Source organism: Taudactylus pleione, unplaced genomic scaffold (assembly GCF_031769625.1).
Source record: "Taudactylus pleione unplaced genomic scaffold, aTauple2 ptg000096l, whole genome shotgun sequence".
In the NCBI taxonomy this organism is placed as follows: Eukaryota; Metazoa; Chordata; class Amphibia; order Anura; family Myobatrachidae; genus Taudactylus; species Taudactylus pleione.
In genome coordinates, this window is record NW_028284498.1 from 1 (window position 1) to 14243 (window position 14243).

The window sequence follows — 14243 nt, forward strand, 5'->3', positions numbered from 1 at the left end:
AAGAACCTGCAGACCAAAGGAATGGCTTTGATCTATATTGAAGTTCAGTATTTTATATTGGCTGATCATGTATGTGTGTGTGTGTGTGTGTCTAAAAAATTTGACAATCACATAAACTGTCTTCTGGTAAATTGGTGCCAGACCCAGTAAATCTTGCTATCTAATTTCCCTAAAGTTGGGCACACACTTGAAGGACAGATCGGTCAGCAGATTGATCCGCCATCCGAGTGGCCAATTGGTAAGCTTGATATGCCTGACATGACGAAAGAGCTGGCATTTACATTTTCCTGCCCAGTTGTGATGTCCGTGTCGGTGGTCCCTTCAGCCTGTCTATGGGTGGTCGGTGGGTTGCCCGTACACACATACAGATGCACCGATATAGCTTGCAGCTAGATCTGCTGTGCTGGAGTGCCGACCTGTTATGTCTGTGAACGACAACGTTCAGATATATCTGGTTTACACTCCCGCCGATGCACTCACGATATATAATTCGTTGATTGAATGATATATCGACAAGTGTGTTCCCAGCATACCAGATGTAAAATTTAATCCCGTTCAGTTTATACATCTAATTCATTTATATGCTTCTCTTGTTTTGTCTTATTTTAAACATGCTCCTCGACCCTGGGCCTGCTGTGTGACCTGGAACAAGACCCTCCCGAATGTGCATTGTTACCAGATGAAAACTGTATTTAATTTGCATTTTTGAGTCAAACTTCTCTTGTGCTGTCTGTTTTCTGGCTTCAGCAAGCTCTAATCTACCCTGAGCAGCTCCACAACAACAAATTATGTGATTTTTAGCTTCTTCCAAGAACCAACTTGCTGGCCTGTCATCTTATCTAAACACTGCTTTATTTAAAGGGCCCATTCTCCATACTTAATCCTGGAATGATTGCCAGTAATCTGGATAAAGTGTTTTGTAGTACAGTACAGGAAAGATGCTTTTCCTGGAGAAATAGAAATTGAACGGATTAACAAAGCTTTTAGAAGCCCTTAACTCTGATACTACCAGTATAATTAAAGTCATCGCACATGATCTTTAAACCCTATGGAGTACTGCGGTAGGTTGTCAGCCACCCCTTACACAGCCTGTCAGACAGACCTACTGACAATGACTCCTTAGTTATAGAGTTAATGCATTCCTGCAGCTGTCCAGGACACTTGCTGTAATAATCATTGCTAAGCATGAGCAATGCAGGGTTTGCACAATAGCGAGTAGGGACCTGCTTTTGAGAATCTAAATGGATTTTTCGGAAAACTACCTTTTTTTTTTTTTTTTCTTCAAGTTACCTCAGCTCCGTCCTGTGTTCCTGGCTGGGTGGAGCATTATGTTGCTGTTAGTCTATTAAGAACTTTTACTTTTTTGGCTTTGACAAGTCATTATGTCGGCTCCTAGAAAAACATCTGTTAAAGTAAGTATGGCATGCTCTGTACATTATAACCTTTAGGATAAAGAGCCTGAACTATAAGATGCATTTAATTCATAGTAAAGTTTATAAATTATATGCATTATTTTTTACTTGTATAGTGAATGTTTCAGCTTTTAATTTCAGTTCATCTTTGTGTGATATGCAGTATACCTTTATATTCACTGTAAAGAATAATATACAGATTTATTTTGTGCAGAGACAATTTCTTTCTGATAGTTATTCGAAGGAAGGGAAGTGTCAATTTCTTGCATTACTAGGTGAACCTAAGTGCCACCCTCTTGCCTAATGCCAGTTAATTGGCGGTCACTGCAAAATGCGTCAAACTGTTGCCTCCCAATAAAATGTTTCCTACAATGTCACTTTTTATGAGGGGAATCTAATTAAATCGTGCTGTTTGCAGCTAAAGTCTAATGTGACGGGAGCTTTTTCAATTGTTTATGCTAATGGCTTTGAGGGCCGCAGGTGCCCATTATTCTCTCACCCTCCTGAGGTGCCAAGCAGAAATATACGCAAAAAGTTGTGCTTTCGGCCACCTAAACTGCCCATTACTTTGCATGGGTTTAGCCGCTTTGAGAGTCTAAACCCAGTGCATTTGGGCGCGATAAGTAACGGGCGCCCGCTGCACTTGTGGCCGTTAACATGAACAATTTATTATTGTCCATTAGGCGCCCATTACTTACGGGCGTGATAAAACCATCAAGTTCCCCTCTATGGGGGCAATTCAATATTTTTTAAGGTGCTCTAATAAATGGTGCCCAATGGTGAAATGTATTTTTGGGGGCCCATTAATTATTGCACTTGTTACGCCTAATTAGACCGGGTTTAGCTTCTAAAACCATCTAAAGTTATGGTTAGGGAGCCCAAACAGCAGGACTTATTGCACATTTCTGTTTGCCTCCTCAGAAGGGGACGAGCAGAAACGCTGGTGTCGGCGGCTATTGCGCCCGAAGGGAGTAATTTAATTGCTCCGGGCGCCCAGCACTGACAGCAGCCGGTGCTAACCATTGATTCGCCCCCTATGTGTTTAAGTGAGACATGTGAAAACCTTTTCTGTCTTTGGCAGCTATAGAAATGCTGTAGGGTTTCTTTTTTTGTTATTGCAACTTCTGCACCTTCGTTGTACTGGGTATTTCAGCTCTTGTCTCTGGCAAACATCTGAGTGGTGCTTTGACAGTCAGGCCATTGTAGATAGTAAAAGAGCTTTCATTAATAATAATTAGGGACAGTTGATAAAAGGTATGGGAGTAATTTGCTTTGTCCAGACTTGGGACGGTTCAATTCTGAGTTGAAGCCTGGACCTGCATGTTCCTGCCGTGCCAGCCCCCCCCCCCCCCCCCCCGCGCAGAATAAGCAGAGTGTAATTCTGTGTAAGTTTCAGTTTTGTTTCTGAATTTGCAAAAAACTATTTGTCTATGTATTCAGTAACCCTTTTTGTTTATATGCTCCCGTACCCAGTCTTTGAAGGACCCTTTTAGATTGCTGAGGTTACGCTATAACTATTATTTTCTGCTAGAAGCAGAGCGAGACCAACTTACTGAGGGGTCATTCCATGTTAAGTGGACCAATTTTGAAGATCGTTCCCTGCTGACCATCTCCAATTTTGATAAACTGTTACATGAAGGTTGGCATGTATGTTAGACGTGGGAAAACTTTAGTTCACAGTATGCAATAGTAGCAAAACTATGGCCCTCAAAGTGGGAGTAGGTGCAACTATCAAAATTGGAGATGGTCATGTGGGGACCCCTGGTCCACTTGATGTGGAATGACCCGGAGTGCTAGCTTCTGTTGCCTAGCCAGTGCAATTGTGATGGTGTCAGGCAATGGTGTCAAACTCGGGCCCTCCAGCTGCAGTGGAACTACACATCGCAGCATGCAGTGAAACAGTTTTGCTATTAGGGCATACTAAAACAGTGGCAGGCATGCTGGCATATATAGTCCCACAAAAGCTGAAGGGCCCAAGTTTGACACTACTGGTGTTAGGGGACCTGTGGCCCCTTTGTGTATTTGCCACAGGTGGTGGCAGCAGGGAGGTGTATGGTAAAAATGGGAGGGGTGATAAAATATTCATTTGTATTGTAATCATCTCTGCCCTCACTACATCAGGGGTTGGTGATCTGCACTACTGGAGTATTGATGGTAGTGTAGTACCAGTCAGGGAGACAGTCATGTGCTCTGACCTAATCAGTACCACATTAGGGATACCTATTGAGATCCCTGATGGTTGTATTCACACTTAATTTAATTACTGTACATTTGGAGCCACCCTATTCAATTTTTGAAGGCTTTATTTCTATGGTGACAGGCTGATTTTTGCACTCTGTAGGCCTTAATGGGATAATACAATGAGAATTACACTGTTGTAATTTGCTTTCTATATTAATGAGGTAATGCAAAGGAATTGGGTGCCTCCCAGTTAGATTGGAGCCCACACCTATTCCCCACCATGCTGACTGCTGTCCTCTCTGGAAATGGGGCACTGTCTGCTGCCAGAAAAAAACATTTTCTGGGGCTTATTCTGAAAATGATCTCTCCCACCCACACCCTGTGTAGTTCTTTCAGTTCCTAATTGTTTTTGGTTTATCTGCTACATCTTCTATATAGTGTATTTTATATTGGCTCACCAGCACTAGTTTCCGTAAATATCCCAAATTATTTTTATCTCCATAGAACATTTCCTCTGTTTAGTGCAGTTTTGTGGTGTACAGGCATAAATCTGACCCTTTTCCTCTTTGCACAAATGTTACAAGGTGTCTACAGCATTTGGCTTATGTGCCACTAATCCGCTAATGAGGAAAGATGAATTACACACTTTTTTCCTTTTGATGTACAACACTTTGAAGTATACTAGTCCTGTCAAGGTAAAGGCTAATTATCCTTCGCCACACTGCTTTGTCTTTATAAAGCATAATATTTCTAGGACTATTTGAGTAGTAGTCTATTTCTACAACCAAAATTGTATTGGCCTGTTCTGTGCTCCTCCCATACTTTCATATGGGATGGGTAGGGGATTCCAGCGATCAGAATCCGAATCCCAACGCTGGCATCCCAACAGGGTTAGAGTACAAACACGAAACAACAAAAAGTATTCCCCAGCACACTGAATGAAATCGGCAATAAGATTTGAAAAACTACATGGTGGTAGATAATTCAGAGATCTCAGTTGCATATATTTGCAAAGATATGGCTAAGCCTCCGGGCCGCGTCACGGCGTCTCTGATACCGGAGGTCCCTATCACTTGGTCAGAATCTGGGGTGCAGAACCCCAAAAAAGCCGGCGATAGCCAGCCACCCCAGCGAAGCACACCAGTGAGAGACTAAAGTGTTAGTACAGGATTAAAGGAAAAACTAAGAAAAAATAAAAATATATATATATATATGTGCAGCACTCCCCTCTCAATAAATCAAGCAGAGACCAAAGGATCAATAGAACGTTTCAGTACTTTTAGTACCATCTTCAACCATATACAGATACAAACAAATGGCTCACCTTAAATACACCCCTCTGCCCAATGTGCTAAACACAAGCCAGTCAGATCACATGACAAGACTGACAGCGCCTCCTGATGACATCAGCAACTAAGCTGTCATCACTACAGGACCACATCACCATAGAAACACATAAACACAAACAGAGCCAGGACATATAATGCAATAGCACTGTGCCTGGTTGCCTAGCAACCACAATTACCTCAATAATGTACATGAAATTATTGTCAAACGAGCGGAATGGATATACAGCATTACAGATACCAACAATGTTACATGTGTGGATATCAAAACACATTCACAATGATCACAATAATAGTCATTATATATAAAAATGTCTATCACATGCCCATACTATACCCAGGTTACATAATAGCCTCAATAATACACGGATATAATAAGGGAATATTACAGGCATGCAATGCTATACAAAAAGACCTATGCATGTCAACACACATTTCAGCAATGACTAACATTCATATACATAGAGATAGTTATGTTATTAAATTCCAGTAATTAGTTATTAGAAACATGATAATGTGAGAGCCTCATTTAAACCACGCGGTGCAACTACATCCAATCGATGAATCCATCTTGCCTCACACTGTAATAGCAAACTGTTTCTATCACCCCCTTTTTTTGGCTGTGGGACATGATCTATCATCCTGTAGCGGAGGCATGCCAAATTATGATTGAATGCCAGAAAATGCCGGGCCACCGGCTGATCACTAGAGCCACATGACAATGCTGTCCGAATACTTGAACGATGCATTGCCATGCGTTCTTTAAATTTACGCTGGGTTTTACCCACGTACGAAAGTCTGCATGGACAGATAATCTGGTACACAACAAATGTGCTATTGCATGTTAAATGGTGAAGAATGGAAAACTGTTTACCCGAATGCGGATGAGCAAAGCTATCCCCAGGGATTAAGTATCTACATGTCACACATGAACATCTGTGACATCCGTTCTTTCTTACTGCCAAAAAATTTTTTTTAAGAGGAATATTCATGCGATTAGAAATATCGGCCTTCATCAATATATCCCGTAAATTTCTCCCTCTGGAATAACAAGACATAATGTCAGTATTGGCCAAACCAAAGGACTTATCATATTTTACATTGGGCCAATGCTTTTTAGATGCCTGATTAATATTAGGGGATAAGACATTAAATTTATTAACCCACGGGAGTATTTCTCTTCTGTCACTAGATTCAGATTTAGTTAGCAAAGTTTTTCTTTCAACCTGCATAATCCTATTCTTAGTATCAAGTAAGCATTTGATGTCATAGCCACGTGCAATGAATTTCTGTATAAGTACATCGATCTGCCGGACAGCAGTATCAGTGTCATCATTAATACGCCATACCCTTAACATCTGGGAGTACGGAAGTCCCAATTTAAGACTTCTAGGATGACAACTATTCCTATGTAACAGAGTGTTTCGATCAGTCTTTTTAATAAATACCGAGGTGGTCAATGCTGAACCTTTTTTGGTGATAAGAACATCCAGGAAATCAATGGAGTGTTGATCCATTCTAACTGTAAATTTCACAGGGCTTGGCGAGCTATTATGAGCATCAAATAATTCTCTTAATGCTTTATCACTGCCCTGCCAGATCATAAACACATCGTCTATGAACCTAGTATAGAACAGGATTTTACCAGCCACGATATCGTCTGAAAAAAATATCTCCTGCTCGACACCAAACATAATTATTTGCATACGCGGGTGCCACCGCTGAGCCCATGGCACAACCCATGAGCTGCAGGTAATACCCACCATCAAACAAAAAATAGTTTTTCGTCAGAACAAATTTCAACATGTCAACACACAAGTTGATGTAATCATGATCATACAGAGAATTATGAGACAAAGTATCCCTGAACGCCCTTAAACCATCCCCATGTGGGATAATTGTATATAAACTCGTTACATCTGCACATACTAGCCACGTATCTCGTGGAATGTCTCCTAATTCAAGTAATTTATTCAATAACGATGTTGTGTCCAACAGAAAATTTCTATGCGATTGAATTAAAGGCTGCAGGATAGAATCTAAAAAAACTGCACATGGTTGTGCTAGAGAACCCCTAGCACTGATGATGGGTCGTCCTGGAGGTGGAATAATCCCCTTATGAACCTTAGGGAGTGTATATAGTAAAGGGGTGATGGGAAACTCCGGCAACAATGCTTCAGATAATGCCTCTTCAATGATTCCTTCTTCCAAAGCATGTTTCAGAATAGTAGATAATTCTGATTTGAAAGCCACTGTAGGGTCACCATTCAATTTACAATAAGTGGCACTGTCACTCAACTGGCGATAAATCTCAGATCTATAGTCACAAATGTCCTGGAGCACCACTGCCCCTCCCTTGTCCGCGGGACGGATTATTAAATTAGGATTTTCTGAGAGTGACTTAATGGCCGCCCTCTCTGGTTGCGTAAGATTAGGGTGCACCACACAAGGCTGCTTAGATAACATGGACACTTCATCCTCAAGCATTCTAATATATGTTTTTATACTAGCATTAGAAGAACCCGGTTCAAAGTTAGAGCGTGGTTGTAATTTGCGCAAAGCAGGTGGCGAGGTGTCTTTAGTCATTTAGTGAGGGCACCCCTGCAGGATTTGATTTATTAGCTGGAGTGCCGGACCTGGAGACTTTTATATATATATATATATATATATATATATATATATATATATATATATATATATATACACAAAATATATTGGAAAGTGTAAAAGTGCTAAATAAAGTGTTAATGTGTGCCTCACCAGAGCAGCCCAGCCACACCAACCCCAAGGGGCACCGCACCCAAAACTGATAACTATATCCAATTTGGGTAATAATTGCCCAATATAAGGCCACATGATAATGGCAAATACAAATATACCTGAATTGAGAGCTAGCTTACCTTGGAGTCACCCCTAAGTCCTCCTAATGGCACTACAAGAACCAGCACGCCCTCCTAACGCTGGTCCCATCTATGCCTCTCAATACAGAAATACAAGTTGGAAGCTGCTCAATCACTTCAGTAATATCACTCAGGTGCATGTAAGGGAGGGGTTAGTCTATACAAGAAACAACAAAAAGTATTCCCCCAGCACACTGAATGAAAACTACATGGTGGTAGATAATTCTGACCAAGTGATAGGGACCTCCGGTATCAGAGACGCCGTGACGCGGCCCGGAGGCTTAGCCATATCTTTGCAAATATATGCAACTGAGATCTCTGAATTATCTACCACCATGTAGTTTTTCAAATCTTATTGCTGATTTCATGTGTCTGTATATGAACCACAATGGAACTTAGAAGGAAAAAAGCTGCGGTCGCTACATTGTAGCACTTCGTATACAGATTCAGCGACTCAGGTGCACACAGATTTACAAATTTAATCAGCAAAGTCTGCTGGTGCGTCCTAGATGTAAAAAACAAGACTACCGGCGCTGACAGATTCTCACGGGACATGACGCTGAGATGGGATTTTTACCACGACTGCAGCAAAGATATACTCTCCGTTGTCTTGAGATGTGGACTTTAACACGAAGAACAACGTATACTGTTTCAATACGTGATATGATGATTAGATTTGTGTTTATTACTATCCTTTATTTCTAGAGCACAAACTTTTGTTTTGCAGTCTTGAGTGCGTTAACCATTGTGTTTATGTATCAAGAGTTGGAATATATCTCTGGCATCTCTCTGCCACATATATTAGGATTTCTACTTCAGGGTCCATAGGGTATCCACAGGATACCTTGGGGTATAGGTGTGACGTCAGTCGCAGGGCACCAAAGAGTTAAGCTTTCAGCCTCCCAGGATGCACTAGGTCCCCCTCCTATACCCCGCCCCCGGGCCAAGGCACCTCAGTTTAGTTTGGTGCCCGGCCGGAGTCGGGTGCACCTGTTGGAGTGGGGGCTAGAAGAGCCCCTGAAGCTTATTCTTCATGCAGCTGTGGCTGCACAACTGGATGAACAGCATGGACAGTCAGTCCTGACGTCCATGCTGTCTTCCCTACACCCCGCCGGTACCAGAACGCCGGTACTGATCCGGGGATGCTGGTGGGCGTCTGGGGTCACAGCTAGCGGTGACCCCAGATGCTCCGGACCATGGCCGGATTCAAGGGGGACAGAGGTAAGCAGCGGGGTCCCGCGGTGGGTCCCCGCTGATCACATGGTCCTAAGTCCCCAGGCAGGGGGCTCCCTGGGGACTGGCTGCAGCGTGGAGCCAGGCGACCAACCTGCGCTTCCACTACCCCCTGGGACAGCGGACCGCAGCAGAGCGGTAGCGCTGCGGCGTCCCAGGGGTTAAATGCATGCCAGGGGAGCGCGCCTTCCCTGTCTCACAGCCGGCGCCTCCCCCGCTGCACACAGCCCTCTCTGCACTGTGCTGACTGGTCCTGTGTCAGCGCTCCTCCCCCAGGCCAGCTTCTCTCTGCTCCTCGGCGGCCATCTTCTCTGCAACGCATGGTGAACGCTGCTGGAAGTCTGGAAGGAAGCATCGTGGTCTGGGTCCCCCCGCATACCTCTCCTCCGCTGTGGCTCAGGTCTGTGTATGCAGCGCTGTGTCCTACCAGGCCCTGTGTCTGTGTAGTTGAGTGATCAGCGCTGTTAGTGCAGGAATTGTTATTTCTCTGCATTGTATGTGACTGTGCTAGCGCTGCCTGTAACTATTCTTCACTAAACTGTCAGCTTTATTACTGTCCCTGTTCTTTCTGCTAAAGCCCTTGCGGTGCGGTGCTGCAGGGTGGTCTCTCGCCTATTTAATACTTAATTGGTGAGAGAGGTCACATACGTGGTGCCATCATGTCTGAAAGTGATTTTCCCCTCCGGCTACAGTGTACCACGTGCAAAGTACCGTTAGCGGAGGGGGAGGGTAGCGCGGAGGGCCTTTGCCGGCAGTGTTTGTCCATGGCGCGGCCTATTACGGTTACAGCACCGGTACAGGAGCCGCCCTGGGCTTGTTTCGCTCAGGCGTTAACAGCTTTAGTGGGCCAGTTAGCTCCGCAGCCCGCGTTTACTCCGATGGGTTTGTCCCAGCAGTCTGTGGTGTCATCACCCATGCAGGGGTTCCCACGACAATTGGTGGTACCCCACAGTCTCCCTAATTCCCCGCTCCCGGGTTCTCAGGAGCCAGCGTGGGTTAACTTCCTGACGAGTTCTGTACAGCACTTGTCGGATGTGTTGCAAGGGGAGTCTGTGATGCGGTCTCATAAAAGGCCGGTGGCGTCTCTGTCCGCTCCTTATGAGGATGACGAAGGGACGTCTGATGATGGGGAGATTCTAGATCCTTACGATCAGGAACCTCTCCATACTAAGGACGCTGATGCTAAGTCCAAAGTATATATTCCTGGACTTATTCGGGCGGTCCGCACAGCCTTGGTGATTGAGGACGAAGTTCCCCCAGCGGCTAAATCTAAGTATGCCTTTTTCAAAGATGTGAAGGGCGATGCCACAGTCTTTCCTCTTTCGGGTCAGTTGGTGGACCATTTAGAGGAGGCGTGGAAACAACCTGGCAAAAGATACCAGCCGCAGAGACGCCTGGCGGTGGCTTATCCGTTCGCGGATAATTATTTTGCGAAGTGGGAATCCCCTCCACAGGTGGATTCTCACGTGACCCGTCTTGTCCGTAGTGCCACATTGCCGATGCCATCCATGTCCTCCCTTAAGGATGCTACGGACCGCAAGGTAGAAATCTGCCTGAAGTCCGCTTATTCCCTTGCAGGGGGGGCAGCACGGCCGGCTATGGCCATTTGCTGGGTTGCCAGAGCGATGGAGCGCTGGGCGGATTCATTAGAGGCTTCTTTTGAATCCGACTGTCCGGCCGATCAGGCGGAGTTGATTGGCAATCTCCGTGATTCGGCCACCTACATCAACGAGGCGGCTCTAGACATTAGTACTCTGGTGTCTAGAATTTCTTCAGCAGCGGTAGCTGCTCGTCGCACCTTGTGGCTGCGATCCTGGAAGGCGGACGCAGATTCCAAGAAAGGTCTGGAAGCGTTGCCGTTTACCGGAGAAGTTCTCTTCGGTCCGGATCTGGATAAGATTGTGGCCACGCTGGCGGCAGCCAAATCTGCCTGTCTCCCGTCGGCCGCTGCTCCTTCTGGTTCGGGACCATCGTCCTTTCGGTCATCTAGGGCCCAGGGCAGGCCCAAACCACAGTCGTTTCCTCGACAGGCTGGCCCTAAGAAATCGGTCAAGCCCCGGAAGCAGGCATGGAGTACCAGACGTCCGGCCCCCAAGCCAGATGGCAAGCCTGCGGCCTGACGGTCCGGGCCTCCCTTTGGGGGATCCCAGGGTGGGAGGCCGCCTGCTACAGTTCGCCCAGTGTTGGTCGACCACTACGACAGACACTTGGGTTCTGGAGGTGGTTTCCCACGGATACGCCCTCTCCTTCCGGCACAGACCCCCGGCTCGCTTCTTCACCACGGGTCTCCCATCAGACCGGAACAAGGCTACGGAGCTGCGGAAGGTATTGCACACTATGCTCCAGGCTGGAGTTATAGTGGCGGTTCCATTCTCCCAGAGGGGCCAGGGTTTCTATTCAAATCTATTTTTGGTACAGAAACCCAATGGGTCATATCGTCCGATTCTCAACCTCAAAGCACTCAACAAGTCTTTGCGGGTCCCGAAGTTTCGGATGGAGACCCTACGGTCCATCATTCTGGCGCTGGAACCTGGGGACTACTTGGTGTCATTGGACATACAGGACGCTTACCTGCATGTCCCTATTCTTTGGCGCCATCAACAGTTCCTCAGGTTTGCAATCAGCAGCGACCACTTCCAGTTTCGGGCGTTACCTTTTGGCCTGGCAACAGCACCACGTGTTTTCACCAAGGTGATGGCGGTCATGGCGGCTTCTCTGCGGCTGCAGGGAGTCCGCATGTTGCCGTATTTGGACGACCTGTTATTGGTGGCAGGATCTCCAGAGCTCCTGTTACGCCACTTGGACCTGACCATTGCACTGCTGCAACGGCACGGCTGGCTAATCAACTGGCAGAAGTCCACTCTAATCCCGTCTCGGAGGATTCTGCATCTTGGAGCCTTATTGGACTCGGGACAGCAAAGGATCTTCGTGATGGAGGACAAGATCTCTGCTTTACAGTCAAGGGTGCGCAGTTGTCTGCACAGCCGCCGGGTGTCCTTACACTCGGCGATGAGGTTACTGGGCTCCATGGTGTCGGTGTTCGACATGGTGGAATACGCCCAGTTTCACTCCAGACCTCTGCAGCACCTGATCCTGTCCAAGTGGAACGGCCTGACTCAGTCTCTGAAGTCCCAGACGATTGTGCTCACCCAGGAGGTTCGCCTGTCCCTTACGTGGTGGTTACAGACGACCCACCTCAACAAGGGACGTCCGTTCTGGGTTCCAAATTGGGTCCTGTTGACAACGGACGCCAGTCTTCGGGGCTGGGGAGCAGTTTCGGGTCCACACTTGTTCCAGGGCAGGTGGACGCCGACAGAAGCGGAGCTTCCAATAAATATCTTGGAACTCCGTGCGGTCTTCAATGCTCTCCAGCAGGCACAGCGGTTTCTCCAGGGTCGCCCGGTGCAGGTCCAGTCGGACAACGCTACCACCGTGGCCTACATAAACAGGCAAGGAGGAACTCGCAGTCGGGAGGCTCTCGTAGAGGTCTCTCGGATCCTGGTTTGGGCGGAGCGCAATCTTCCGGCCATATCAGCGGTCTTCATCCCGGGAGTGCTCAATTGGGAGGCGGACTTTCTAAGTCGCCAGGACGTTCATCCGGGGGAATGGTCCCTGCACCCGGACGTTTTTCAACTACTGGTGGACAGGTGGGGTCTTCCAGAAATCGACCTCATGGCGTCCCGGCACAACAACAAGTTGCCGGTGTACGGGTCTCGCACAAGAGACGAAGGGGCGTCTCTGGTGGATGCTCTGTCCGTCCGGTGGACGTTCCGGTTCGCATACCTGTTCCCTCCGGTCTCCCTTCTTCCACGGGTAATCCGGAAATTCAAACAGGAAGGAGGGACGCTCCTGTTGATAGCTCCCGCGTGGCCCAGACGGCACTGGTTCTCAGACCTTCAGGGTCTGTCCGTGGACATTCCTCTGCGGTTGCCGCTACGACCGGACCTTCTGTCTCAGGGTCCTTGCCTTCACCCGGACCTGACTCGGCTGTCTTTGACGGCGTGGCTGTTGAGACGGCCATGCTGAGGTCCCGGGGGTTTTCCAGCTCTGTGGTGCGTACCATGTTACGAGCTCGGAAACCGTCTTCCGCGAGGATATACCATCGCGTGTGGCATACGTTCTTCCAGTGGTGTCGACCGAGAGGTTATGCACCGCGGGAGTTTCGTCTGTCTCGGATTCTCGCCTTCCTGCAAGCGGGACTAGATCATGGGCTTCGCCTTGCTTCTTTGAAGGTACAGGTTTCGGCCCTATCTGTCTGGTTTCACCGTAGGATTGCTACAATCCCGGATGTGCGCACCTTTATGCAGGGTGTTCTCCGCATTCAGCCGCCCTTTGTTCCACCTGTGGCGCCTTGGGATTTGGCTGTGGTCCTGAGGGCTCTCCAAGGACCGCCGTTTGAACCACTGGGCTCAGTGGATCTTAAATGGCTAACAGCTAAGACTGTTTTCCTTCTGGCCATTGCTTCGGCCAGACGTGTTTCTGAGTTAGGGGCTCTTTCTTGTAGACCCCCTTTCTTGGTTTTTTATGGGAACAGGGCAGTGCTCCGCACTCGGCCCGAGTTTCTTCCCAAAGTTATTTCCCAGTTTCATATTAACGAGGAAATAGTTGTTCCGGCCTTTAACTCACCGGGTCTTTCCGTGGGTGAGGCCTCTTTGGATGTTGTGCGGGCCTTAAGGACTTATGTTGACCGCACTTCTTCGTTTAGGAAGTCGGACGCTTTGTTTGTCCTCTTTGGCTTCCGTAAAAAGGGTTGGCCTGCTTCAAAGCAAACTTTGGCAGCCTGGATCCGTATGGCTATTTCTGAAGCTTATCTTCATGAAGGCCTACCGGTCCCTCTTTCTCTGAAGGCTCATTCCACTAGGTCTGTGGGTCCTTCGTGGGCAGCTCGACGTGGTGCCTCGGCAGTTCAGATCTGCAAGGCTGCTACGTGGTCTTCTGTCCATACCTTCGTGAGGTATTACAGGTTTGACACCTTCGCCTCTCAGGATGCTTCCTTCGGGCGGCGGATTCTCCTTTCTGCACAGGAGCGTCCCCACCCTTAAAGGATACTGCTTTGGGACATCCCCAAGGTATCCTGTGGATACCCTATGGACCCTGAAGTAGAAAATATGAGATATGGTAAGAACTTACCCTTGTTATCTCTATTTCTACGAAGTCCATAGGGTTCCACA

General features: G+C 47.1%; 1 protein-coding gene across 2 annotated transcripts in view; it reads left to right on the top strand.

Annotated features, from left to right (window-relative positions):
- The first annotated feature begins 1362 nt into the window (after positions 1-1362).
- Positions 1363-14243, top strand: part of LOC148526430 (mitogen-activated protein kinase-binding protein 1-like) — a 172665-nt gene continuing 159784 nt past the window's right edge. For both annotated transcript variants that reach the window (XM_088470298.1, XM_088470299.1), the window contains exon 1: positions 1363-1412. In XM_088470298.1, coding sequence (XP_088326424.1) covers positions 1383-1412 — 30 coding nt within the window. In that variant the 5' untranslated portion in view covers positions 1363-1382. The remainder of the gene's footprint in view (positions 1413-14243) is intronic.